The 27,866-nt window shown below is 43.0% G+C and overlaps 10 protein-coding genes across 10 annotated transcripts; 8 read left to right on the top strand and 2 right to left on the bottom strand.

Annotated features, from left to right (window-relative positions):
- Window positions 1-969: 969 nt before the first annotated feature.
- IL334_007725 (uncharacterized protein) lies at window positions 970-4,588 on the top strand (the record flags this gene model as incomplete). Its single annotated transcript, XM_062939415.1, has 10 exons — window positions 970-1,563; window positions 1,647-1,803; window positions 1,862-2,008; window positions 2,076-2,536; window positions 2,593-2,685; window positions 2,728-2,843; window positions 2,898-3,211; window positions 3,267-3,590; window positions 3,668-4,194; window positions 4,274-4,588. 10 exons carry the CDS (start codon window positions 970-972, stop codon window positions 4,586-4,588), a joined length of 3,048 nt encoding a protein of 1,015 aa, XP_062795466.1.
- A 744-nt stretch (window positions 4,589-5,332) lies between these two features.
- On the top strand, window positions 5,333-6,778 carry IL334_007724 (uncharacterized protein; the record flags this gene model as incomplete). The annotated part of the gene is made up of 5 exons (XM_062939414.1): window positions 5,333-5,413; window positions 5,505-5,744; window positions 5,920-6,395; window positions 6,475-6,571; window positions 6,629-6,778. The coding sequence occupies 5 exons, from the start codon at window positions 5,333-5,335 to the stop codon at window positions 6,776-6,778; spliced, it is 1,044 nt and encodes a 347-aa protein (XP_062795465.1).
- Window positions 6,779-7,491: 713 nt separating this feature from the next.
- IL334_007723 (uncharacterized protein) lies at window positions 7,492-9,277 on the top strand (the record flags this gene model as incomplete). The annotated part of the gene is made up of 10 exons (XM_062939413.1): window positions 7,492-7,866; window positions 7,963-8,198; window positions 8,272-8,285; window positions 8,350-8,434; window positions 8,493-8,531; window positions 8,587-8,613; window positions 8,668-8,733; window positions 8,791-8,878; window positions 8,935-8,979; window positions 9,041-9,277. The coding sequence occupies 10 exons, from the start codon at window positions 7,492-7,494 to the stop codon at window positions 9,275-9,277; spliced, it is 1,212 nt and encodes a 403-aa protein (XP_062795464.1).
- Window positions 9,278-9,815: 538 nt separating this feature from the next.
- Window positions 9,816-11,156, bottom strand: IL334_007722 (uncharacterized protein; the record flags this gene model as incomplete). The annotated part of the gene is made up of 4 exons (XM_062939412.1): window positions 9,816-9,999; window positions 10,064-10,206; window positions 10,287-10,968; window positions 11,071-11,156. 4 exons carry the CDS (start codon window positions 11,154-11,156, stop codon window positions 9,816-9,818), a joined length of 1,095 nt encoding a protein of 364 aa, XP_062795463.1.
- A 1,908-nt stretch (window positions 11,157-13,064) lies between these two features.
- IL334_007721 (uncharacterized protein) lies at window positions 13,065-15,046 on the top strand (the record flags this gene model as incomplete). The annotated part of the gene is made up of 4 exons (XM_062939411.1): window positions 13,065-13,336; window positions 13,422-14,201; window positions 14,277-14,873; window positions 14,938-15,046. 4 exons carry the CDS (start codon window positions 13,065-13,067, stop codon window positions 15,044-15,046), a joined length of 1,758 nt encoding a protein of 585 aa, XP_062795462.1.
- A 196-nt stretch (window positions 15,047-15,242) lies between these two features.
- On the bottom strand, window positions 15,243-16,713 carry IL334_007720 (anthranilate phosphoribosyltransferase; the record flags this gene model as incomplete). Its single annotated transcript, XM_062939410.1, has 4 exons — window positions 15,243-15,734; window positions 15,791-16,168; window positions 16,233-16,526; window positions 16,579-16,713. The coding sequence occupies 4 exons, from the start codon at window positions 16,711-16,713 to the stop codon at window positions 15,243-15,245; spliced, it is 1,299 nt and encodes a 432-aa protein (XP_062795461.1).
- A 232-nt stretch (window positions 16,714-16,945) lies between these two features.
- IL334_007719 (polynucleotide kinase 3'-phosphatase) lies at window positions 16,946-18,580 on the top strand (the record flags this gene model as incomplete). The annotated part of the gene is made up of 7 exons (XM_062939409.1): window positions 16,946-17,003; window positions 17,082-17,407; window positions 17,460-17,583; window positions 17,640-17,767; window positions 17,824-17,908; window positions 17,981-18,269; window positions 18,331-18,580. The coding sequence occupies 7 exons, from the start codon at window positions 16,946-16,948 to the stop codon at window positions 18,578-18,580; spliced, it is 1,260 nt and encodes a 419-aa protein (XP_062795460.1).
- A 206-nt stretch (window positions 18,581-18,786) lies between these two features.
- Window positions 18,787-19,683, top strand: IL334_007718 (uncharacterized protein; the record flags this gene model as incomplete). Its single annotated transcript, XM_062939408.1, has 3 exons — window positions 18,787-18,911; window positions 18,980-19,355; window positions 19,414-19,683. The coding sequence occupies 3 exons, from the start codon at window positions 18,787-18,789 to the stop codon at window positions 19,681-19,683; spliced, it is 771 nt and encodes a 256-aa protein (XP_062795459.1).
- A 402-nt stretch (window positions 19,684-20,085) lies between these two features.
- Window positions 20,086-21,088, top strand: IL334_007717 (uncharacterized protein; the record flags this gene model as incomplete). The annotated part of the gene is made up of 4 exons (XM_062939407.1): window positions 20,086-20,261; window positions 20,343-20,700; window positions 20,764-20,986; window positions 21,060-21,088. 4 exons carry the CDS (start codon window positions 20,086-20,088, stop codon window positions 21,086-21,088), a joined length of 786 nt encoding a protein of 261 aa, XP_062795458.1.
- Window positions 21,089-21,622: 534 nt separating this feature from the next.
- IL334_007716 (uncharacterized protein) lies at window positions 21,623-27,812 on the top strand (the record flags this gene model as incomplete). The annotated part of the gene is made up of 22 exons (XM_062939406.1): window positions 21,623-21,657; window positions 21,711-21,859; window positions 21,923-22,051; window positions 22,182-22,262; window positions 22,320-22,449; window positions 22,499-22,643; window positions 22,698-22,766; window positions 22,818-22,928; window positions 22,984-23,192; window positions 23,393-23,473; window positions 23,526-23,548; window positions 23,630-23,901; window positions 23,952-24,006; window positions 24,071-24,087; window positions 24,141-24,599; window positions 24,643-25,160; window positions 25,217-25,398; window positions 25,441-27,053; window positions 27,142-27,254; window positions 27,349-27,435; window positions 27,511-27,616; window positions 27,699-27,812. The coding sequence occupies 22 exons, from the start codon at window positions 21,623-21,625 to the stop codon at window positions 27,810-27,812; spliced, it is 4,698 nt and encodes a 1,565-aa protein (XP_062795457.1).
- Between the last annotated feature and the right edge of the window lie 54 nt (window positions 27,813-27,866).

The raw sequence follows: 27,866 nt of genomic DNA, 5'->3' as shown, positions 1-27,866 counted from the left end.
ATTGGTGTTTGGCGATTACGCGATTCTGTATAATTATCTATAGCTAGATGTATCGACTTCTTATGAGAGGTGGAAGTGAATATGGAAGTGGAGAGACGATGGAAATGATGAGAATAACGAGGTTGATTGTTGCGACATACCAAGCATTTACCTGCAACTGTCTATTGTATTCCAATCCATCATTACATAATCAAATCGTCACACAGATGAGACGGGTGTATACGGAGATCTGATCCCACTGTCCGCAACCATATGTCCAATGTGGCACTTCTGTTTTCACTTTTCAACATTCAAGTCACTCCACTATCTATCCACTTAGCCCACATAAGCCTTGCATATATCCCCCGTTCAAAAAGGTTGATTGATTCCCATAAAAGCCTTGTTTCTTTGAAATGTGATAATGTGAATGGGAAAAAGTGTGGTCATCGTCAGTGTGTTCAGTCATGTACGGCAGAAGCGGGGGATCGATGATCCCACTATTCTGGAATCACCTTTTATATGGGTCTATCATGTGAGAAACAAACAGAGGGCAAACATGGTCTATATCCATGTTCATTCTTCATCCATAACCTTTCCCCCTCATTGTTTGCTTTCAGCTACTGTCTGTCTCCTTGCCGTTCCACCCACGTCAATCTGACAGCCTTGTCGGCTACTTCCTCTTAATCTACCCTGCAGACCAGAAGTCTGTCATCTGACAGCTATAGTCACCAGCAGGATAGCCTCGCCGAATCTTCTCCACGCAAAGTTGTATTACCTTGTCTTGATACAAACTCTTTGGATTCGACGATCATCCCATTCCTGCCACAAGTGATTACTCTAATCAGCGTCATACCGCGAAAGTACACGTAATTAGATCATCCTCTTCTATCGATCACCTTCTTCCCGGTAATTTATTTTTCCGACCACTTCATCTCAAACAACTTCATATAATCTAACAGGTGCTATCTTTTGTAAAATCACCGGACGAACATGTATAACCATTCGTCATCGACATCTTCATCCGGTGGAGCTTCTGGACCTTCGACAAACACAGCTGAATCACAACAACAGAAAAGGAGCATACCCCCCTGGCACTACGGTACAAACAACGAACCTACTGTAGGTTGGATCCCTTCTTGGAGTAACGTCTCAATGGATAGCGGTGCAAATCAACTAAACCCCATCCTCCCACCGAATCAACATTGGAACTCACAAAACCCTTCACAATCAGAACATCATCATCAAGCATCACAACGACAGCCTGCTGTGTCAACGCACCAACAATCTTATACTCAACCACAAGACTCCATATTCCCTCCCCCGATGAATACCGTTCTTTCGAATACAATATCAACTCTTCCTTCGCCTAAAGGCAAAGCTGCAGAAATGCAAACACCAGAGAAACCAGACAAGACTGCATCTACAAAAAGGGCGAGCGCAAGTAAAGCAACAACCAATGGACATGGAAAGAAGAAGAAAAGAAAGGTTGAAGTGGAAAATGACGACCATTCCGTACATTCGGCGACTGAAGCTGACAAAGAAAAAGAGAAGAGAACCAAGACCGGTAGAGCCTGCGATGCATGTGTGAGTCCATTTTTACGTCGTAGAATCCTAGAGTTGTAAAAAATAAAGTATATATCACACACTGATGCGATTATCATCCTCAGCGAACAAAGAAAATTCGCTGTGATATCTTACCATCAGCGGAAACATCCTCACGAACAGAAGATCAACCTATTTGCGCCCATTGCAAGCAAAGTAACCTTGAATGTACTTTCTTCTTACCTATAACCGAGACCAGGTTTAAAAAGAAACGTGAGAGTAGTAAGAACTTTTTGACCTGCGTTTCCTTTTAAACGGAAGCTGACTATATCACTAATAGCGAGAAAAGAATCCACTCCAGCACCTGAGCAGTCATCGGCAAAGGCATCCACTTTGAGAGCGTCTAAAGCTGGTAGCGAAAGCGTACTCGATCATCAGCCTATGGCTTCGACCGCGGAAAACGAAGTCAGAGGAGGAAGGGTAGAAGGTGAGTCGTTTGTCACTTTCAATCCGCGTTCACCTAAAGTTTGCAAAGGCTGACCAAGCTACTACAGGTCCCACATCAATTGCATTCCTGCTCCATACTACAATTCCCAGTATACAGTCCGAAGGATTTGATCTTCGAAATCACAGCTCATGGGAAGTCTTGGAAGATGGAAATGGTGTCATACGAGTTAATGCCCCTCCCTCAGCTCATGGTAACGCAGATGTCGATCCAGATCCTACACGAGGTCACAGTCGTCTCAACAAGCCAGCACTATCAGGTCAAACAATGTCTCTACTCGTCAATGCTTACTTCAAAGAAGCATCTCCTCTCTTTCCTATTATTTCGAGAGCTGAATTCGCCGCTAAAACTGCACCAAGTCCACTTCTGCTCTACGCCATCTGTGGTGTTGCCTCAACAAGAAGACAATTTCCTAGAGAGGTTTTTGCTAGTGTAAGAGGAGTCCTGAATGGTTTATTAAGGAGCAATGACGTATTAAGCGACGCGAGATTTGAGAATGTCCAAGCTTTAGTGAGTAGAGTTTTCAGATGCACCTATTTCGTCGCTGATAACATCACCTGTCACAGTTGCTTCTCGCTCAAGTCGGTGATCTACATGCTCAGCCTACTGCTGCTACCGCCAGCGCGTCGTTGATTAGAACAGGAGCTGCAATTCGAATGGTGAGTGCAAATACACATGATATCGTGTTAAGTGTATGTTAGGCGCAAGATCTCGGTTTACATCGTGAATCCGCCATTCGAGCTACAGGACCGAAAGATTTGGCCTATATGGAGCTACGTAGACGGGTATGGGCTACCTGTGTTATCATGGACAGGTGGTATGTTGTATTTCTTTGCAGTCTCACAGATAGCAAGCTAAGTGGTTACTTTAGGTACGGAGCGGCTCTCGGCATTCCCCTTCTTATAGATCTATTGGATTGCGATGTTCTCCTTCCTGCTCCGTACAATATTCTGCCCCACGCCGAGCCATCTGAGTGGCCCATCGACACCAATTTCATGGCTTTGACTGAACATCTAAAATTGTCTATCATCATCGGACGAACTCTGAAAGTTTGTTATTCCCCAACGGGTCTGAAACATGTAACCGATGCTCAACTGGAAGGTATAGTAGATGACATGGAATCGTGGAGAGCAGCATTACCCGAGGAGCTGGTGTTTGAAGGAGTCGGCAGTAGTCATGTAGCTGGTTGGTCTGTCCCTCTTGCCCTAACAGATCCGCGCTAATTAGATGAGATGATCAGCTCTTCTGCATTTTGGTTACACTGCACTCCAGTTCCTATTTTGGAGGCTGTTTACGAGAATTACTCATTCTTGCCCACCCCATTTAACCTTTTCTTTGGAGCTTTCACATTGGTCGAAAATGATTAAGTGGTCCAAAGACGCTCTTGAATGGCTGGATGTGAATGACGACGCTTTAGATACGCTGTTCATATTCCCTTACGCAGCCACAAGTTGCGCATTGATCCAATATCATACCTGGGCTAGAAGAGGTGATTCTGATTCATTAGGAGCCTTGAAATTGGTGAAGGAAACCGCTACCAAGTGGGAGAACACTGTGCAGCCTGGTGAGTGTGATGATGCATCGATGAGCTATTCAAGCATCATCTGAGGATATGAGATCTATTGCTAACCTTTACCGCAGACCAGATGTCAATCCGTCGAAAGACATGCGAAACCATGACGCTATTGTACGAAGCGGCTTTGAAGACCGATCCAGATAGTCAGGAGAATCATGTACCACCGAAGATGCCCGCCAATCCCACTCCTGGAGTGTTTCCGCGTCAAGGCGGGTTCGGTAGAGTGCAATTTCAGAAAGACGGCAATCGACAGGGTGGTGGAGTATTCGTGGCTGATTCTGAAGAAGATCGAAATCTGAGTGGAGTGAAGGAAACGGATGTCATTTTGTCATCTCAAATACCTGACAGTCAAAATTCAAGAAGTGCTGGTACTGCTCAAAGGAGCAACCCTCATCGTGGTCCAAAAAATCCAGAACAAGGAAATTTGGAAGGCAAAGAACAAACTCAATTGGGAAACAGTCGCACAGGAGGTGGAGAGGTATCAGACAGACAAATACAACATCCCAGTAATTTCAATCCTCAAATCAATCAAAATGGACTTCAAGACGGCAGTTCAATGGGAATGGGACTGAATGGTAACTCCATCCCACAGGTGAGTCAATGGGACCGTATCTTATGATGGAATCTTCTGAGGGATAATGTTACTGACTGTAATTTTTTGAACCGATCAGGTGCCATACTCAATAACTGGTTATAATCCAGGAGGAATGGACGAACAATATCAACTCCAAAATCATCATACTGGAAGTTCATATGGTACTTTACCAAATTCCAATAGTAACGCCCCTTCTTCGAGCAGTAATACATTCGATGGACCTGGGTACAACAACGCAAACGGAAACGGATATGGTTTCAACAATAATACGTTTGATCCATCCTTTTTAGATTCGCTACCTTCCAGTTCTTTCGATTGGGATAGTTGGTCAACCTATTTTGATAAATTCTTGCCTGCGGCGGCTAATCAGAGTTTCGAAAATATGCCATGATCTGACAGACTGGGGGTATTGGCACAAATGAGGGAGATGATAGGAATTGCGAGCAGGGGAATTGTTTCTCTCTGTTGCTATATTGGTGACATGATAAACCGCATACGAACCGAAAAGAATAAAACTTTAATATCTTGTATTCGATAGTGTATATATATATACCTCGTTACGTGGGGAACGATTGGTACTCCGTTGTAGTCAGGTAGCCAGCCAGTGAGTGAAATGTGATGTATGTAACGTGAATCGTCAGCTAAGATACTGCAAAGAGCCTAAATTTCATTCCCAATACACGGTAAATACATGAGATTACGTAACGAACACCCGCCGGTCCGCTTCTGTCACCGAGGATTATGTATCCGGTCTCGGAATCATCTTCGGTCCATTCGTAATTTTATCTATCCACTATATCATTATCATTCCGCATTGACCCATAGCTGCGATGCCCATTGAACCTGGGGTAACTTCGGGGGGGTGATGACTCTGAATGGTGAATGGTTGGGCAACTGTCCGTAATTGCTGGAGGTAACGCTATGGAATTCGGACATGTGAGCCGAAGTCTTCTTCTTCTAGATGTAGAATAGCCGGGAGGGTTTTTGGGAAACGCTAAGATATATTTAAGAGGAAGATTAATTTATCTCGGGGTCTTGATTCATTTCTGTATTTAGTTGATTGATAAACTCATCTGAAGCAAACCTCGTACCGTCCTCCTTCTCTTCAAAGACTACTAAGCAAACATTATCAACAATGGTAGACGCACAATCGAACGGAAGCTCAACATCTAATGTTGTTCTTATCACTGGAGCTGCAGGATGGTTAGGTGGAATCGTGAGTTGAGATGATCGTTATACGGCTTTGGCTCTCCTTCCCCTCTTGGGCTGTTTAGTACGTAGATAGACTAATCTTGATGTGGATATAGCTCGCCGGTGAATTATTGGCAGACCCAAAAACACCCAATGTGCACTTAATCTTAGCCGACATTGTCGAACCAAAAGCTCCCAAAGGTGCCAAACACGCTTTAACCTTCAAAGCAGACTTGACCGACCCTAAAGAAATCGCCAAATTATATGACACCGAATTCGGAACTCCTGATACAGTGTACTGTTTCCACGGTATCATGAGTAGAGGTAGTGAAGACAACTTTGATTTGGGTTTGAAAGTGAGTTCCTCTTTCAGATCTTGTTAGGTCAAAGTGATCTTGTGGGGACATATGGCGCAAACTTTATATGAGAGAAAAGGTGCTCTCGAACATGGATACGGGTTCCTGCAGTAATCTAGAATACAGTGAATTCAAGGAAAACGTATGCTAATATCATTTGCTTTGTCTCTTCCAGGTAAACATCGACTCAATCCGATACATGCTTGAAGCTGCTCGAACTCGAAAAACCGCCTCAGGAGGACTTATCAAATTCATCTTCACATCTTCTTTGGCAGTTTACGGAGGACCTCTACCTCCCGTAGTCGACATCCACACCATCGCCACTCCTGAAGGAGCTTACGGAATGGGAAAACTTTCATCTGAATTACTCGTAAACGAATATTCAAGAAGAGGTTTCGTTGATGGTAGAATTTTGAGATTACCTACAATCGTAGTCAGACCAGGTGTACCTTCTGCTGCTACATCAGCGTTCATCTCTGGTATCATAAGAGAACCACTTCATGGTGAACAAGCTATCTGCCCTGTAGGAAATGGATTCGATTCACCAGAATTATCATTGGCCGCTTGGGTAGCTTCTCCAGAAATCACAATCCAAAATTTCGTTATTGCAAAACATATTCCCGCTGAAAAATTCTTACCCCACACCAGAGTGTACGTCAATCACATTCCTATCTCTGGTCCTCGAGTCAGACATTTACCGTGCTGATTTTGATCTTATGTGTATATACAGCGCTTATTTGCCAGGTTTCACCACTACTGTAAAGGAAGAACTCGAAGCTTTAGAGACTGTAGCTGGTAAAGACGCCTTGAAATTGATTACTTTCAAAGTGAGTGAAGGAATGATCACAAGCCATTTGTCACAGAAGCTAATAATCGTTGTATAGGATGACCCAACCAACCGAAGAATCGTCTCTTCATGGCCAGCCAAATTCGATAACGCTTATCCCCTCTCACTCGGTTTCACAGTAGATCAAGGAGGTATGGTACCTGTCGTTCAAAGGTTCAAGGATGCCGTAGAAGCTGGTCTCGCTTAGGTTAGTGCTTTTCTCTCATTATATACTACTATTTACTATTGTACAAGTATTTGTCATGTCAGTATGCAGACTGATTCACTCGACTTGATCTTGAAACATCTCTCTATATCCGAGTGCAATGGTCGTTCGTCTATAAAAAGCAATTGCCAAGAAGTTTTCACTGCATGATTACCTATCTTTAGAAACGATTGACAACTTCATTAGGTAAAATACGTCATTTACTATTTTATTCCCTACAAACTGTCACTTCTGTGCTGTGCCTGACTGTGTGTTTTGTTATTTTTGCGTCATTTATCGAGAATCAACAGAGTTCAGCTCGTTTAAGAAAGGTAAACAAAGAAGATTTTGACGACAAAAAGGTGAAGGAGAGACAGCAAGAGAGGGAAGTACAGACTGCAACACAGGCTATCGATTGGATTGGCGTCATAGTCAGTACTGTGAGGGTATAAAACATCTCAATCATATTCCACTTTCCCCTTCATCTCATCCAAACGTCCAAATACCTATATCAATTCCAGGCCCCACCCTCTTGAGAAGGCTCGTGCGCAAATACCCTTCTAGTTGGGTCACAAGGTACAATAATCCCCCTCTCCTTTGTTTCACCTGAACTTGGTATTGGATCGTTAGGAAACCCTTTTTTAACATATAAATCATACAGTAGACAAATTTTTTCGTCTTGTTTTCTTTCAACCTGATTACGACTATACGCAAAGATGGCTTCTCCAAGAGTATCAACGGAGCCCACCATCAACGAGAAACCCAGAAGGTCTTTCTTTGGTGGCAACAGAAATGCTAAACAGCCTGTAATGGGTACTGGTACTGGCAACGGTGTTGGACAAGGTACACTTGGAAATACCGAAGCTGGATATAGTCATGAACAAGGACATGGTCAGTACCCACCCGGTAACGGACACGGAAACGGTCAATATGGTGGTAACACTCGACAAGGTGGTTTTACCCATGATTTCAAGTTTGGTACTTGGATCAAATTACATCTCGTTGATTTGATCACCATGGCTGCTATGGGTGCCATTGGATTAGGTGTATACGAAGCTGATCCTGCCCCTACAAGAAGTTTCCCTGTTTATGTGAGTCTGATTAGCATCTTGCTTCACTCCCTCATTTACGTCACGCACTCCTTCTTATTGTTGAGTAGGGATAATCAAGCTGATACTGGAAAACAGAACGTCGACGGATCAGTTGCTTATCCCGAATTCGCTTATCCATACCGTAAAAACATTATCCCCATTTACGCTGCCGCTTTGATCGCCTTTTTCGTTCCATTCGTATTCTTCGCTCTGTTCCAAATCAGAATTAGGAATCTGAATGTCTTCCTGGGTACTACCTTGGGTTTATTGGAGAGTCTGATAACCGCAGCTGTGTTCCAAGTATTCCACAAATGGTTGATTGGTGGATTGAGGTGAGATATACGCCAACTCTGTTTGCATTCAAAAAGCATTGGCGCTAACGATTTATTTGATCATGTATTTCAGACCTCACTTCCTCGGTATGTTTCCAGCTGTCGCGAAGAATTGATTCCTTGAACGACAACTGATCCAACTCTATTGCAGACGTCTGCAAACCCGATGTTTCTCAACTGGTTCAATCAGGTAACGGGTTCAGACAGATCATGTATGACCGATCAATCTGTACTGGGTAAGTGTCTCTTTCACGCTAAATTACGACGGCCACTCATCAATGTGTTCTCTTCTAGTGACGTGGATGATATCAATGATTCTCTTGAGAGTTGGATGTAAGTCTTTTTCGTTACGATTTGACTCAGTCCAATCAGCTGACAATCTTCTCAGGTCTGGTCATTCTACTGCTGCTTTTGCGTAAGTCCACCGCGTATATCTATCTTCCGCTGTATCGTCTAACACCTTGCGCAGTGGTTTTGTTTATCTTTTCTTCTACTTCAATGCTCAGCTCAAGGTCATGTCCGACCACCGACCTGCGTGAGTTTTCAACTAGAAGGGATGAATTGACATGGACCTCATTGACCGGTCTTGTAGATTCTGGAAGATGATCCTCACCATCGCCCCTCTCCTCGGTGCCAGTTTGATCGCCGCTTCTTTGACTGTAGACGAGTACCACAACTGGGTGAGTCTCTCTTTGTTCAGCGAGTAATGAGCGGGCGAAGCTGATTTGTTGTTTAGTACGACTGTGTCGGTGGAGCTGTAGTTGGTACTCTCACTGCTATCGTAAGTCCTCTTCACATTTAGCATAACAGGTCAAGTTCATTTACCAATGGATACTTTCTAGGTCGCATACAGAAAGACATTTGGAGCACTTTGGGACTTCCGTTTCAACCATATTATGCTTCCTCGATCAACTTCCCTTTTCCATCGAACTGCCGTAAATGGTGAAGTCAGCACTTCTAGGTTCTCTTATACACCTCAAGAAAGTATGGTTCAAAGACCAGTCGCTGCTGAAGGTGGTTGGAGAAGAGACTGGGGTAGTGCAGGAGCACCAAGTGACGCTACTGCCATGATGGTTTAGCTTAACGATTGCAGTGAATTTGGTCACTTCATATTTTAACTAGATACCATAAACTTAAAACTTATATCACTTACTTCCAATTTCTGTTTATACTCCTTTAATAGTACCATCGCAAATCTCATACACGTAATGCGACCTAATGATGATGAGAGATTCTAAAGACCTAAAGACAGCATGACGAATGACTATTTCGGAGCTGAATCACACGATACTAAAACAGTAGCTGGCGACCTGTCGACGAGTCACATGTTTGAGGATATAAGGAGCGCTGAATTACCTTGCCGATTCGGGCTACATACGATTTATTGTAACATGCATAGTCCTGAAATAATGTAAAAATGATACTATCTAAAGAGATTGTCCAAAAAGGATATAGTCATATGGGAGAAGAATGGGATGAAACTTGAGATGGGTTATGAAATCATTAAATTGTCCAAGAATGTCTCTAATACTACATATAACATTGCCATGAAAGTGAGATTGAGGATGAGGATGAAATAGATGAATATGACGAAACTGATTATTATACAAGACGAAATTATGCTTGTCTTTCACCCTTTTCAGGATCAGCAGCGTAATTACTATGTTTCTCATTTCCTGTTAACAACCTTTTCCTATCTTCTTCAATTGGTGATCTTGGTGTACTGTTGTGACCACGAGATTGGTTCCAAGTATATAAACATGATCCGATTATTATGAGTACAATTGACATTACTCGGGAACTGGCATAGTCAGAAGGATGTCAGTGTGCGTTACTATGCACTTGAGGATCGCGGTGAGACTCACGAGTTTATCAAATCTTTGAACAGATAAACACCTAATATAGTTTGGAGTACTGATCTCATTGCTGAACTGAACATATGAGTTACAGGGGAAGTAACTTTAATAGACAATAATCCTGCCAAACAGATCAAGAATCCAACTATGCCCTATATCGATCAAAGTATTACTTGGTTTCAGCGTTCTATCCCATTTTTTCGGTTTATGTTCAAAAAAGTTTTGTACTCACGGTGACACCACTTCCAATGATGAAAGCTCTTCCATCGCCTTGAGTTCCCACTAACATTTTAGCGAATTCGCCTACTTCTCCTGAGATTAAGATTCCTGGAATGAGTACGATAGCAGATAAAGCATTTTGCCAATATGCTAAATCCAAAGTATGACCTTCAACTTTCTTTAAAGCTTGTTTAACTAGAATAGCGTGTATAGCAACCATAGCTGCGCTTGCTACGCCTAATAACATTCCGGCCATTGGAGCTTCGAATCTTCTTTCTTGAACGACCATTCCGTATATATCAGTGGACACTGAAGAATTTGTCAAACCAGGTAAAGGAATAGGTAGGAATGAATAAGTGAATCCCCACATCACTAATCCACAAGCACCGATCGTCCATCCTGAAGGTCTTATACCGTTCATGAATGCTTGTAGAACTACGGTCATGGGTAAAGTGAGTCCTCGAGCAACTTGAAAATAGGATGCGTCCACTAATTTCAAGCAGTAAATGTTGAATATCAATCCAACAACATTCACGATCGATACGGGGGTAACAGCCAATATAGTCGATCTCGTCCATCGTGGTGGTGTATAGTTGTAGAACAAAGGTAAGAGATGAAGCAGCAATACTGAAGTAGCTAATTGGAGGAGTAAGAATGTGAGTGGTAATGATGATGTTGAAAGGACCCATTTGTTACTGTTCGTTGTCAAACCTAGTCAGCTCAGAACTCTCTCTCTCTCTCTTGAACACCATCCGAGTTCGCTAAGCTACAGCTATCTGGACGCAGGGTCGACTCACGTCATCACCATCACTAACGCTACAGTCATGTAAAATGATACTACACCAGCTACTTTCCATGCTGGAGTGGGTTCGTTAGGTGCCATGATGCTCGATCGAGGTTGTTACAGAAAGAGTACAGTATCGAAATCTTGCTAATTTTTGTTGTTGATACCGAAGGATTATTTTCAGAATATGTAGGATGGTAGGATGAGAATGGACAGAAAGCGTTGGGGTTTCTGTTGTTGATTTCACGATAAACGACAAAATAGAAATTGAACTTTCATTTGTTGATCTGAAGTGCGAAATGTAAGCTGGAATCCGGAAGCGAACAACGGCTTCTTTCCCCTTAACAAACTTGAAAATCAAACTAAGATTGATGCGGGAGTAAAAGGATAAAAGTACCTCAGTCTCTGATCATGTATAACAATCCCGCACCGCCATTTCTCACGTCTATCGTATTTCCGTCCACCGCGAGAGAGGAAATCAGCTTTCAAGCTGTGAATGTGAGAAAGACTAGTGTAAAGTGTCATCATCGGGATGGAGTATAGTTTCAACTTGGATCGTGTGAATAGGTGAAAGAAAGGAAAAAACCCTAACATCATCGCTTTCGCATTCCGCATTCCGCATTTCGCATTTCGCAATCGCATCGCCTGTAAAAACAAGCTTACATACTCTAAATCTCACGTCTGGAAGTACGAGATTTTCGTATTACTCGTACTCTTTGAATTTGTACGAGTAGGTCCGATCCGAAGATTTCAAGTGGGTTGTTTTCCTTAATCTTACTTGCTACCCGGACAATTTATTTCTTTAGATAAAATCAGTTTGTCACCACTTCCGAAACAAAAGTAAAAGGAAAATCGTCGTACCTTATTCCGGCTTGCCCCTTCTGCTCAGAACTCGTGATGCTATGATGTTGAGGCTTGTGACTTGTGATTCGTAAATCATGTGTATGTATGTCATGAGGCGTTACGGAGGTCCCTCGAAGAAATATGTAACTGTCGAGGGATATGGGGCAAGCGAGCTGATAGAAAAAGGAATATTATATGCACTCCCGCTAATCATCTTTAAAGGATAATTCCATGAGATCCCCTGCAAATACCGAGATAGCGGGAGAGATTAGAATATATGTAATCTTGTACCCTGAAAATGTCTGTGCGGTGGTTATCCTCCTTCAAGGAACGGATTCCTCTCTCATTTTCCGAGACATACCAGAAAAATGCGTCAAATCGTTATAGCATTCCAATTACGGGAGGCAGTCGTAGTGCTCCCGTCATACTTCTTTGACTTCTTCGGCACACGATTTCTCATTTGCTTATTTATCAGTTGTATACAGCAAGTGCTCTAATGGATTTAGTTCATGTCACGCCTACGACACGCCCCGTTGTCATTCGATAGATGAGGTAATCAGCCGAATACCTCAGGTTCTCCCATGATTTTTCGCATGTAGATATACAAGAACGTAACGTCAATTGTAAGGTTAACGGGAACGTACGACTTCTAATCTTTCCCCTAATCCTTCGTTATAGCTTCAGCTGTGCGTCTTCAGAACGCAGCGTTTTCGTGCATATCTAGCGCAGGGAGGAGGAATTCTGCGGGATGAAATAAGTTTGGACATTTCTCATACAGTCAAAACGTATTTCTATTCCTGGGATTCTTGATCTTATGACGACTACCGCTCAGAGGATCCTGGATCCTGCCTGTCAAAGGGAGTATGAAGTTATTGAGACATAGGATAGCAATTATAGTGTTCCCGGCTTGCCGGAAGAAGATACGACTTTGGACCGCGATTGTTTTGTTTGTTCAGCTGTGCATCGAGGATATCTCAATATAGGATATGTAGACGATATATCATGAGAAAGTAAAAGACAATTAATAATTAATAACAAGACAGAACACAATCTTCCCCAAAGTCTTCAGAATATCTTTTATCTGTCCAACAACGACGACCACAGCTTAAGTGTAATCGATCACCTTTCTCCTCACATAATCGAGCTCGAAAAACATTAATCAATATGTCAATGCCTCTTTCTCCACCTTACACACCTCTCACAGAATCTTCTTCCCCCGTCCTGCCAGCCAAAGACAGATTCCCCTCTGTTCCGAGACTTCATAAACCTCGGGATTTACTCACACCTCCTCAAACTCCCGAAGCTGAGAAATTTGATCATCAAGTTGTCACTAACCGATTCGAACGATTAAGTTTCGGTCCGGATCAAGGAAGGAGATTGAGTGATAATGAACTATCATATTATCTAACTTCAAGAGGTGATGGAGTGAACGACATGTGAGTCTTACACTCAACTTTCAGACCTGAATGAACATTCAGTTGTCTGAATCACAGAAGCTGATTGTTACAATCCTGTACGTAGGTATGTTCATCATCGATTAAACGCTTCTTCAACGCATATGTCACCTTCACGAATACTTCATATATTCGCATATCAACTTCTCTTGCACCCTTTGGTCGCTTCTCAAGTTCGATTCGATTCCTATGAAGATGTTTTTTTCGTACCATCTCGACCTAAATCCCTTACTCAAGCACTTACAGTTGCTTCCGAACGATATTCATTCCTCGTTGATCAAAGAGAGATAATCGATACTTACCTTAATGGACCTCGAACACTCTCGAATGAACGATTGGGCTATCTAGTTGTGAAAGCACCTTCCCCAAATCAAAGTGAACAGGCCAAAGGGGAATACGAAATAATGCTCTGTGCAACACATTACCTGGGTGATGGAATGGCTTTACACAGTTTCATGAATGAATTTTACATTCTTCTGGGATCGGATCATTCTGTCGATTCAATTTCTCAAATGATAAACGATAAGTTAGGTTTGGAAAATGTTACTATACCTAAGAGTTTAGAGGAGAGATTACCTCTAGTTGGAAATGGAAGTAAATTAGCTTCTGTCGTAGGAGCTGAAGAATCGAAAAGATCAGAAGCGAAATTGATCGGTGGTCAATCATTCGGTACAAACAAACAAAAATTACCAAGAGAAACAATCGTTCCTACTATATCATACGATAAAGATATTACCAAGAAGATTCTTGGTAATTGTAAAGCAAACGGAGTCACCATCGCTCATGCTGTTTTCGCTCTATGTAATATCGCTTGGAGTCGAAAAACTCTTGATAAACAAGATCCTTGGTGAGTACAAATCAAATCCCAAAACCAATCAAATTCATTATATCATCAGCTAATACTGGTTTATGGTATACACAGTTTGATCTATTCTGCTCTGAATCTCAGACCAAACATGTTACCGTCAACATCCGATGCCACTTCGGAAAGTTTCTTCCATTTGGCAGTAGGATATTTCAATATCGTTCTACCAACTCTTTTACCTTCGATTCCAGTCTCAGATTTGTTTTGGCACAGAGCAAGAATGACCAAACAACAAACTATCAAAGCTGTCAAATCACCATTCGTAGTAGCTCGAAGTCGAGAAACTTCTATTGTAAGGAAAGAGAGAGCTGTTAAATGGGCAAAAATAGATGATGAAGAAGAAGCTAAAACAAAAATCAACGATGGGTTTGGTTTAGGTTTAGGTATGAATTTACCTGAACATCAAGAAGAAGAACAGAGACCAAAACAAACTAAAACTCCTCAAGTATTACAACTGCCCACACCTGAAACGACACCCGTCATCCCTCAAGTGCAAAAACAGGTATCACAAAAAGCTTTAATGGGTTTATCAATGTTAGGTAATCTTGATGGAATGTACAAACACGCTTCTTTCCCTTCCATTGAGTTGACAAGTTTGACAACTGGTTCACGACAACGAAATGGCGGTTTACTATTATTCGCTTATACTTTTGCGTGAGTGAATTTTAATCAGTATTCAATTCATCAAACAAAAACGCTAATATAACTTCACGTATAGCGGTAAACTTTGGTTCTCACTTGGATACGATAAAAATGGGTTCCCATCTGGTGTTGTTGAAGGTTTCTGGACTGAAGTGCAAGATCTGATTCAAGAGGTTTTGGTTTAATTTGTATATATCTTGATTGATCTCCCGGACACTTTTTGGACATTTCTCTTTGTTTTTATCTACTTGTTCTCTTCCCGTCTTCATTCGAGTGTAGCATTGTTCCTCGTATCATATAATAAGCCCGATAGGCATGCATGAATAATATTGTAACAACACATCCAGGTGTCTGACGATGCATACTTTATCTCTTATGAGCTCACTTGTCGTCCTTTTTTGTGGAAGACGACCTGTCTCTACCCCTTTCTCTGAACCAAGATTTAACGAATCCGTTTTTAGCGGCTACACCACCATCATCTTCTACCGCCATTTCACCGACATGTTCACCCATTGCCTTTTTACTGGCATCTCTGAAACCCTCAAAAGCAGCTCTTGCTCCACCGGATTCTATCGATTCTCTAGCTATATCTACACCTTCTTTCCAAGATGCAGCTTTACCTGAAACGTGAAGTAATGCAGCGGCATTGAGAAGGACGTAATCCGTTATTGATTGGAGTGAAGGTGAATCTGAACTTGCAGGTGAAGAAAGATGTGGTGGTGCAGATGAATTTGACATGATCGAATTGAATGTAAGAGCGTTCAAATCAGGTGTGGATCCTCGAACAGATGAAAGTGAATGAAGTGGTAATCCGAAATCTTTCGTAGGATGGATTTCTCCTTTGGTGATTTCTCCATTCTCCAATAACCATGTCTATTACATTCTCATCAGCTACACATTGTCATATAGGCAGAAATTAGCTGACTTACCCAGGTTTCTCCAGCTGGACTGATCTCATCTAATCCTTCTTTACCACATACCACCAATGCTCTTTCAACTCCTAGCAATCTCAGAACTTCTGCAAAGGTATCACCTAATTCCTTCTTTGCTACGCCGAGTAGCATTCTTTGCGGTTTTGAAGGGTTGATTAAAGGTCCAAGTACGTTGAATATCGTTCGGAAGTTGAGATTTCGTCTGATAGGAGCGATATGTGCTAAAGAAGGGTGATAGTGAGGAGCAAAGAGGAAAAGGAAAGGTGAGTGTTCCAAGAATTTCTGTACTTCCGATACCGGGAACGCTAATCGACAATCTAAAGATAAAAGTAAATCCGCAGAACCCGATGTTGAAGTAGCTGCTTTCGAACCGTGCTGCATTGAAGAATATTCAGTTGGAATACTAGGGAATGTATTGAGGATGATTCGATTGACTTACCTTTGCTACCCTTACACCTGCACCTGCGACTACAACAGCAGCAGTTGTAGATACGTTATAAGTATCCCAGCCATCACCACCTGTTCCTACTATATCCACTAATCCTTTATATCCATCACCTTCTTTATCTGAATCTCTGTAGTCCCACATTCCATGACCGTGCTGTTCTTTGACCTCCGGTATGAGATCTTTGACTGCGATAGCATGTTCACGTAGCACTGATGCGCACGCGGCTACTATATCGGGCGAAGATTCAAGACCAGAAAGTGCTAAAGCGGTAAGAAATGCACCCGCCTGATGCAAAGCATCAGCCTATACCAAGCAGATATTGAAGAGGAAAGCTTACTTGAGCGTCACTAGCTCCTTGAACACATAAATGTCGGAAACATTGTGCACAATCTTCAGGAGTGAACTGGTCGGGCGATTGTACGAGCTTTTTCAGCAGGACCTTGAAGGTCTCAGGGGTATATTGACTTGCCATCATGTGTTGGGAGGAGGAGTAGATGATGGAAGCAACAAAGGAAGTGATGATTATGCTGTTTTATCTGTCTCCTTGGTTATTTTCGAAATAAGGCACTTCAGCGAGTCAATATTTAATGTCCGTTGAAATAAATTTGGTTCCGTTCTGATGTTGACGAAGCAGTTAAAGATGACATCAACGCGCTTGCCGAGATTGTTTTTGTATCAAGTACAACAGGAGGAGCTAGGTCACTATGCCTCCTGTCAAGAGATCCTCCGAGGGACTGATCGCTCCTCCCCCAGCGAAGAAAGGTGAGATCTATCGATGAAGAATGGGAGCTAATCATACAGCTCATCCATTCTTTACTGGTGGTGCTCAAAAGAGCTTAGGCGATTTTCAATCTTCACCACCTACTCTCATCCATTTCACTCATCTTGATCCTTTCGCTGCCTCTTCCTCCTCATCATCCTCAAGTGGTAGTAAAAAGATTGCAGTGTCATTCTACGATCTCGACGGGACTCTAATCAAACCTCGTTCGGGGGCCCAATTTCCGAAAAGTAGAGATGATTGGATGTGGTGGCACCCTTCTGTTCCCGAGAGATTAAAAAAGGAACACGATGAAGGACGACATCTGATAGTGATATCCAATCAAGGTGATCCGAGAGAAAAGATAAGGCAGGAATGGAAAGCGAAATTATCTTTGATAGCTACGAAAGTGAGTTACAGGACCGACACTACGGCACGCTCGCTAGCTAATTGGGTGACAGATACCTAAAGATATTCCTGTGCGGATCTTAGCAGCCTTATCCAAATCAGATGGGTATAGGAAACCTAATATAGGAATGTATGAAGTGGTAGAGAGAATCTACAAAGAAAGAGGGCTGGAAATAGGTGAATTCCATTGCTCGAGAATATAGGTCGATGCTGATGACAAGACGTGATTATAGATCTCGAACATTCAGTTTTCGTGGGCGATGCAGCTGGCAGAGCTGCAAAAGGATCGCAAGGGAAAGATCATGGTGACACAGATTACAAATTCGCTTTGAATGTTGGATTGAAATTCGTTACTCCAGAAGTGAGTTCGCTCCTTGTGCTAAACATTTTACAAAGTTAATAAGGTTCGTTTTAAAGGAGCATTTCCTCGGACATGCTAGACCACGATTTCCAGAACCTCCAATCGGTTTCTTACCTTCAAAATTAGGTTCTCTCGCATCTCGTAATCTTCCTTCCTTTGCTCATCTAGCATGATTCTATCATTAAGGAGCTAAACTACTCTCGCATAGGACAGTTCCTCATATCGTCCCGTCGCATACTCCGATCACTCGTCCGTCGTTAGAGATAGTTCTTTTCGTAGGTCCTCCAGCATCTGGCAAATCCTCTTTTTTCAGAAAACATTTCCCTCCTGAAGGATATGAACATATCAATCAAGATTTACTTGGCACGAGAGATAGATGTTTGAGAATCGCAGAAACGTTCTTGGCGGAAGGGAAAAAGGTCGTCATCGATAATACTAATAGAAATAGAGAAACTAGAGCACATTGGATAAGATTAGCTATCAGGTTGAAGATCCCCATAAGGTGAGTCGCACTTACTATGCATCAGAAAACTAATGATGGGGTACTAATGAGACTGATATAGAGTCTTTCACTTCCTATGTCCACTTGAACTTGCCAAACATAACAATGTCTACAGAGCATGCTATGGTCCAACAAACGAACCTACACGAACCCTCTTACCTATTTCAGCGTTCAGTTCATACGCTGTAGCATTCGAAAAACCTTCGATCGATGAAGGGTTTGACGAGATACGAGGAGTCAATTTCCATTTCGAGGGAACAGATGATCAGAGAAGGAAATGGGATATGTATATGTTGGAACCTAAAAGATGAGACTGTTTCAGATATTATTCGATTTGTACATAGACAATCTGCGCAACCTTATTAGGAGTATGAATTCCAAATAAGGTCAAGTCGCCACTGGAAGTAGTCCAAGTCACGCACCAACTCATCATGCAACATGCATATATAACGAAGCAGATTGCAAAATTATCTTTTTATCGAATTTTTCATTCCATCTACCAATCAATAACGCCAAAATGTCAGAGCCTGCTCTCATGAATGACCACAACAAACGTTTCCAGCTCGATGACTCTAACATAACCCTGATTTCGTCTGATGGCTTCCATTTCAAGGTCCATCGACACCAGATAGAAAGTGCTGGGTGAGTGATAAGCCATCGAATTGCTTCTGTAACGCTGATGAGAGAACCGATTTTCTACATGAATACAGGACAGTTTTCAAAGCCATGTTGGAATTGGACAACACCGTGGAAGTATCTAACCATGTACCTTTCTTGGACGAGAAGATCGAGGACTCCTTTACAGTCAGTCTATTTCTTGACATCATATATGGAAATGAGTTACGTGAACCAAAGAGCACTGTAGATTTTTCTATATACGAAAACCTCTTACACTTCATGATTAAGTATGACTGTACCCCAGCTCTGCAGTACTTTCGTCACGCGTTATTCCATTGGGTGCTGAGTCCCAAAAATAAAATCGACCCCATGGATATGTTTACAATTGGATCAGCGACGAATGATGTCGAGCTTTGCGTCGCCGCAATCCGCGGTACAGGTAATTGGCAGTGGTCAACGGGCAACGAGGTAAGTAGGATACTCGCCTCCTAAGCGGTCTCTAGTGACACAGAGAATATTCACGTAGATAGGGCAAAAATTAGTCGATGGTACACGAAAACCCTTCAATTTCGACCGTGGGATTACGGGAGCCAGCGTCATGGAGCTGTCAGCATGGTCTTTGACTCAATTTTGTAAGATCCCAAACACATACAAGTTCGCGCTCCTAAGGGCATACCGCTACCCGTCCAATTCAGATTACACAGGTAGTATAAGAGATTGTGCTAAAGTAGCGGAAGAGTTTGAGGCTATTATGCAGCAAATCCTCAACGAGAAAAAAGCTAAAGAAGCTGTCTAGACACGATGTGAACCGGCTAGTGAAGTTAAGATTATGCATCATGTTTGTCCTTCGAATTGCAGAAGGAAGATGTAGCGATGAGCACGAAGCTACATAGTCGTCACATCAATCGCAGACATCACACTGGCGTATTTTCTCTTTTCTAGAGAAGCAAATGGATGGTCAGTGCGTCATGCTCTGTCTGTGTGTGTGTGTGTGTGTGTGTGTGTGTGTGTGTTCATGTATATTGCTGGATGACGCTATGATCTCTTGATTGAAAATTTTTCACGCTCTTCGTCCCTCTTTTCTTCACCTTCTCCGCAGTTTCCTTTCTTACTTTACTCTTGCTTTTCCATACACCTATCATACTCAGCAAGCCTTCGACCCCTCCGAGACGGATCACTCTTTTTAGAAAGTCACACAATGTCTTCAGATTCCAACGGCACCAATCATATCTCCAAGAAGCCGACGAAACGATTAGCTAAACCTATTATTGATGACACAAACAGGGATTATCAGTTCACGGACTCAGACATCGAGGTAGTTTCGAGCGATGATAAACGATTCAAGGTACACACTTGGGTTTTAATGGCTGGATCGTACGTCTGTGATATTCCGCATGTCCTGGTGAAGCACGCACATCATGATCGCTTCGCTGATTAGAGCCGCGCTGCTGACAGGGTCGTATTTCGAGACATGCTACAAGTCGGCAAAAGTGCTAGAGAAGCTGGTGAAGTAGTTTTCACCGACCCGAAGATCGAGACCTCCACAATTCTGCAGCTGTTTTTTGGAGTCTGTTATAAAAGCGTTATTGCAGATCCAGCCCATACTGGCAAGACCGGCAGGTACGAAGATCTGATTGCTTTGGCACAAAAATACGAGGCAGAGACTGTCATTGGAACAATTAAGACCTCCTTGTACAAGTGGATTGGCTTCGGATTGATCTGTCCGTTCAATAGTTTGGTCTTGGCGGCACGGCTGGACGATATTCAGATCGCTACGGCCGCCATCAGTAAAGCAGAAGACTGGATGTATGTGGTAAGTACAATAGCATGTAACGGACAAGGACTGAGATATCGTACCGATTGAATGTGGATTTAGGACGTTCAGAAAGAAACCGAAAAGGATCTTTTAGATTTGAGAGGCATTTTGGGCTGCAACGCGATCGACTTAACCTCTATCTCGTTCAAAGACTTCGCCTTGCTGCCAGATGAATACAAATTTGCTCTTCTCCGTGCCTCTCGACCAAGCGGAGGCCTATATGCTGGAAAAGTGGATTGGACGGAGATAGCGAAAAGTTTTTACATAGTCATGACCAAGATCCGTGAGTTGCATTTTCATAGGATCGTTGTTCAGTCTGCGAGAGCGACAACTTACTATCATAAGGTGTAATTCAGGCGCTTCTCCGAAATCCAAGGTATCCTAAACTCCCCATTCTACGGAGAACAAATTTGCTCTCATCGCTTATATATTCCTCGAATTTCAAAGCGTACATTGTCTCCCATGCACTCCGTTTGATACAATGTTCAGTGGTACTCGTAGATGCGAGAACAGGCGTGTGTCGCTTGATACTGGACCTGTAAGTCTAATCGAGGTACTCTCATTGTATCTTTCGTGTAGTCCTGGAAAGCTTGAGCCAACCTTCGAAGCGCAACATCTCAGATCTAGCTAACTGATGAAGCTTATTTATGACACGGAAGCAATTCTCGTTCATTGAGACCTCCACTTTCCACACTACTAACTGTGTGTTGATGCTCCTCTCCTGTGTTACTTGTCATTGGAGCATTGACCATCTTTTGTGACTTCTCCACATTGCACATATCTGCATCTCATCATGACACTTTGGACGTTCGAAATGAGCTCGAGTACATATCAATGATCACCGCTGTACACGGCAGAAAGCCTCTTGCAAAGCCCCGCGTCTTCATCAGGAGCCTACCCGCTATATAAGCTCGTTAGCATGTCAGGCGGAGGGAATATTAAAGTGGTGGTGCGGTAGGTGCTTTCTGACGTACAAAATATGTACACAAGAGCTAATATTGAGCTAGATGTCGCCCGCTCAACGCGAGGGAGATAGCTAGGGGAGCCAAAGGTCTAATACGTATGGAAGGTAGTCAAACCATACTGGATCCACCTGAACAAACCGGATCAACATCAGTTAGAGCGACAGAGAAGAAACCTATGAGTTTCTCCTTTGGTAAGTCATCTTGCCACTGCCGTCCCAATTCGATAGTACAAGAAGCTAATGCAAATATAACAGATAAATCGTACTGGTCTGCCGGAGCTCGTGATGAACCTAAATATGCCTCTCAGCAGACGCTGTACGAAGATCTAGGCGTAGAATTGCTGGATCATAGTTTTGAAGGATTTAACACTTGTATCTTTGCATGTAAGCTATACACTTCTAATCAATCTGCAGAGGCCGCAAGCTTATAGGTTGCAGATGGTCAAACGGGAAGGTGAGCATATTTTAAAGGCAGATGCAGGAAATCAAGCTGATTAGGCGAATTCGAGAAAAGTGGAAAGAGCTGTAAGTGGATTAGCCGTGCTCTTCAGCTCCCTATACGCTGACACTCATAGCACAGACTCGATGATGGGATGTGAGCTCTCCTGATCCTTTTTCTTCTGGCACATGTGATTGATAGGACTTGTCTTAGATGGGTCGGACAAAGGAATCATACCGTTGACGACGGAAGAGCTATTTCGAAGGGTACAGGCTAGGACGTCTGATGAACCAACCTTATCATACACTGTCGAGGTATCCTACATCGAGATCTATAACGAGAAGTGAGCTTGTTCCCTTCTCATCAGAGCCACTTCGCTGATGAGGTGAAAGGGTACGAGACCTGCTGAATCCCAAGAACAAAGGGAACCTGAAAGTCCGAGAGCACCCTTCCCTTGGACCTTACGTAGAAGATTTGAGTAAATGTCTAGTCGAGAACTACAGCCAGATGATGACCTTGATGGATGAGGGAAATAAGGTATGTCACCTTACCTTTCTGATCATTCCATGTCGACCAGCTGATTATTTGTAGGCTCGAACGGTAGCTTCTACCAATATGAACGAAACGTCTTCACGATCCCATGCCGTCTTTACAGTAACAGTGAGCTACTGAAACTCCACGGTGCGTGAAATCAGCTCACTTTCTTCTCAGCTTGCTCAAAAACGTCGTGATCCCCAAACCAACATAACGGGTGAGAAGGTTTCGAAAATATCACTTGTGGATCTCGCAGGTAGTGAAAGACAAGCTTCAACTGGTGCGACTGTAAGCATAGGCTGCTCGTCGCTAAACAAGATCTAATTGTCAATTTCTCCATTAGGGAACAAGGTTGAAAGAAGGAGCGAACATCAACCAATCTCTTACAACCCTAGGTAAAGTCATAGCTGCCCTGGCTCAAGGTAGTAACGATCACGGAAAAGGAAAGAAGAAGAAAGAAGATTTCGTGCCGTACCGGGATTCAATCCTTACGTGGTTGCTGAAAGAAAGTCTGGGAGGAAACTCAAAGACTGCCATGATAGCTGCCATCTCGTGAGCTATTGATCTCATCCTCGGGTCATGAATTCAAGTGCTGACGATCATTGCTTGAATTTCAGTCCAGCAGATTGTACGTACATCTTCTGGCCTGATTCGCAGCCAAGCTGATCAAAGGTTATTCCAAGACGAAGAGACTTTGAGGTAGGCACATTGTTCCGATATTGTTCGCCCGATACTTACCGACTGCTTGTCAGTACATTACGATATGCTGATGCTGCAAAAAAGATCAAGACCCATGCTGTAGTCAATGAGGATCCTAATGCCAAGTTGATCAGGTAAGTTTGATGTGCGATCTATCTGCTCAACATAGCTGACATGTTTCAACAGGGAGCTGAAGGAGGAACTGGACAGTAAGTTCCGCTTTTGACGCTTCTTCTCCATGAAGCAGAGCACGGAAATCAGCAATGATTTTAGTTGACATTCCATTGCAGTGTTACGAAGTCGGGTAGCTACGGGAGGGGGTACTGAGGAAGCGAATCATAATCCAAACTTTCCCCCTGAAGAACAAATTGTCACTTACCAGACGAAAGAAGGCGAAATGAGAACAGTCACAAAGCTAGAACTACAAGATCAGCTTCACGCGTCTGAGAAGCTCATGGAAAGTCTGAACCTGACATGGGAAGAAAAGATGGAGTCAACGCAAAAGATTCACGTAGAAAGGGAAAAAGCTCTAGAAGAACTTGGTATCAGTATTGACAAAGATGTGAGCTTTCAAACAAAGGTTATTGAGTGCTTGTTCTGACATCCAGGTAGATGGTGGGAGTGCATGCACCTCAAAGACACCCTTCCTTGGTTAACCTGAACGAAGGTAAGTAGACGTTCCAATCCCTCCAGAAAGTTGTTGAGCTAACAACGCCACTGCTCTTACCTAGACCCTCTTATGTCTGAGGTATGTTCGCCTTAGATTGTATCGAATTCAAGAAGGCTAACTACCTTCGATAGTGCCTTATATATCAGTTGAAACCCGGCCCGACCGTTGCTGGCAGTATCGAAGATAGCACAGCTCATATCAAATTATCGGGAGCTCATATCTTACCTGAACATTGCATCTTCTCCAATGAAGGTGGCATAGTAACTGTTGAAGTTATGCCAGAAGCTCGATCCTTCGTGAATGGCAAACGGGTTCCCCCAAAGTCGTCAATCAAACTGCAAAATGGAGACCGGGTGATTTTAGGCGATTTTCACGTGTTTCGATTCAACGATCCAGCTTCCGCTCGTGCTCAGAGACAGAAACTGCAAAACTCAGTCAGCATGGATAATCCATCTAGTGCCTATCGTCCAGATTCTCCTAGCAGTCGACCAGATGCCGCCGAACTCATGGATTGGACAGCTGCACGGAGGGAAGTAGCAGATATAGAGAGACTGGGTGATCAGGATCTTGATCAACTATTTGATGATATTGTGAGCTCCATGAGGAACATGACTTCAGTTAACCGATTTGTAGGTAAAAGTACGAACTCAGCGGAAAAGACCTGAAAGTAGATATGATATTTCAGCGGAACTTGAATCTCGGTTCATGACACCTTCGGATACTCAAGAATCTTTGGACCCAAATAGCAATCCCTGGGCTGGTCCACATGCTACGTCAATGACTTCGAACAGTGTTGGAACGCCAGTCGCGCAAGACCTAGACAAACCGAATATGGAGGAGAACAGTGAGGCTGACACCGAACTTCCAATACCATCAGTAGTTTATGATAAAAGATCATCTGATTCGGCGCTACACCAAGAACACTTGACACGACAGCTGCAGACAATGACTCAGGAAGTTAAACGGATCCGGTCTCAAGCTGCTGCTGCTAGAGCGCTAGAGCCAACTACTGTGGAGCCCGCCAATTGGACACTGAAAGAGATACGATTAGTACAGAAAGTAGTGGAGAAATGGAAGCAGCTTAGATCATACTCGGTGGCGGAACAGATTCTAACGGGAGCGGCTGACCTTAAGGAGGCCAATGTGATTGCGTGAGTGATGAACATTGGCATATTGCCTTTCAGTTTTAGTGACTTATTCTTTCTAGCAAGGAAATGCAAAGGAGTGTTTCATACAATTTTCTCATCGTCGACGCTTCCGCGACATCTTCGACGTCTTGCCTGGACAAGGCCACCGGCATCGTCGAATTTGACGATATATCAGATACAGTAATTCCGACATTGAATGGTTCTGTCGTGGTAGCCAAAGTTGTTGACCGAGAATCTAATTGTGAGTTTGACATGATACGACGAGGCTGACATCATCACGCAGCCGTGTACACTTGGGACCTAAGAAAATTCCACAGACAGCTCAATCAGATGAAACGAGCTCTTGCTCTCAAAGAAAATCCTAGCTACTCTGCTCACTTCAAAGTAGATGGCGCGTTTGCCGAAATCCAGCCTCCCTCATACTCCCTTATCGGTTCAGCAAAAGTTCCCCTTCGTCTGTTGGCGAACCAGTTCTCCTATACTGCCACTGTCCCCATCTCCTGCCGATACACAATGGAAGCTATCGGCTCCTGTAGGATGACATTCAAATGCACCCCCCTTGCATCCTCTGGGATTGCAACTCCGGATTCTGGCTGGACACCAATGCAAAGCAGACTAGTAGTAGGAGATAAGCTCACTTTTGCCATTACGGTCGAGGGTGTGAAAGGTCTTTCATCAATCGATTACGCTTCTATCCATGCTCAAACCCGACTTTCCTCTTTGGTCGGATCAAGCATAGTATCAGAAGATACATTTGCTTCTCTCCTTATTGATCTTAGTAAATCATCTGTAGCTCACCTTAATTTACGGCGGACGATATCGGTAATCGTTACAGAGGAAATGATCGAATACATACAGACTTCTTACGCTGTTATCGATTTTTTCGCAAAGGTCCATATCAACTACCTCGATAGGCTGGAAAGGTGGGATAAGACCCGAGAAATGAGTCCGCCTAACTCAACTCTAGGAACCCCTGACAGACTACAAGTGAAACCTTCTATGAGGAGGTGCGAGACCGATTTTGTCGGGAGTGAGCATCATGACATACTCGCTTCTGTCGAGATCCGGGAATTAGCCTCAAATGGTGATTACGTCCCTGCGGAAGTACAAGAAGATATATTCCAATTGCATCAAGGATTACAACGTAAGATACATATAAACTTAACTCACTCATCTGGAAAAGCGCTACCATGGGAAAAGATTCACAACGTCCATTCCAGTGATATAAGGATTGTCAATAAAGGTCAAGTGTCACACGTATGTAAATCTATCGTCGAGATCAAGTTGCAATCTCAAGATCTAGACTGGCTCCCTGACGGAACATCGACACTTGAAGCTTCCGGTGTATGGGACACATCCGCTCATGAATGTAGACAACTTGATAGACGAACGTCTTCCGATCAGCTATTACTCGTCCGTCTAACTTTCCTTGTTGACGTGGAAACTTTAGACGAACCAGCTATATTCCAATTTGATATGAGAGTTAAGATACAAGGAAGGGATTCAAGAAGATCATCACTCCTATCCTTTTTTAATTCATCCAAAATATTCAATTCATCAGTCTTCATTTTCACGGTTGATCTGTCTCCACCACTGGCTAGATCGGTAAATGACTTATGGAGATTGGACACTGCGAAGAAATATGTTAAAAGAGAAGAAGTGCTGGGTAAATGGAAACCACGAAGCGTGTCTTTGATTCAAGACTTTGCTGAGATGAAACGATCTGCAAGATGTTTAGCAGATGTTCAAGCTACGAAATCTGTTCTGGACATCACGGGTGATATCGAATATACGCACCATGATACAGTGAATAAAGAAGAAGAATTGAAAGAAAATGAAAGATTGGTGAGGAAATGTCTAGGATTATGGAAGATGGAAATGAATCAAAGAATTCTTGTAAGTCTCACAACGCCATCCCCCTTGATGTTACGACGAATTGGGAGCGTTACCAACGAGAAAGAATGTACTGATTCGCATGATATAGATCGATCTGAAATGCGAATCACCGGAACAAGAAGCCGTTGCTAAGAAACTAAGGAGAATGATACCTGATCTCAAACCAAAGTTGTCACCTACCGTCAAGCTTCAACCTCGAGTGTACGTTATTCAATTAACATTATCCCATGTACCCCTGTATTCCTCTTTGTAGCTGACAGGAATGCGATCCTGATCATGCTAACTTGTGACGCAGTGAGACCATCACAAAACACGGTGCTGTCATGTTACTGAGAGATTCTCAGAAGAATGAATGGGCGAAACGGTATTTTGTATTACGAAGGTGAGCGATCGTCCCACATGGACTGATTTTCCGCTTGGGTAGACTCCAATGTTTGACTGATGCTCATATGTATAGACCATTCTTACATGTGCATGAACAACCTGATAAACGAGAAGTTCAAATCATCAACTTATCCAGCTCAAATGTCACCCCTAGTCCAGATGTAGAGTCGCTCCTAGGTGTAAGTCCCTGTCATTGCCTCGTTGGTAGGATAAGCGCTATCGTAGTAATAGTTGCTAACGAAAATGATATTGCCGGCACAGCGTAAATGGGCATTTACGATATTCACTCCTACAAATTCGTATATCGCTCAAGCAAGTTCAGAGAAGGAGATGAGAGATTGGTTGTCCGTTATAAGCACGACTTCTGAGTTGTGATCATAGGCTGAGCGCAGATAGTTGCTAGTGAACGATCTTGTCGGATACAATGTT

The sequence above is a fragment of the Kwoniella shivajii genome, chromosome 11 (assembly GCF_035658355.1).
Source record: "Kwoniella shivajii chromosome 11, complete sequence".
NCBI lineage: Eukaryota > Fungi > Basidiomycota > Tremellomycetes > Tremellales > Cryptococcaceae > Kwoniella > Kwoniella shivajii.
Note: the sequence above shows the minus strand (reverse complement) of the source record. Positions and strands in the feature narration are given on the sequence as shown.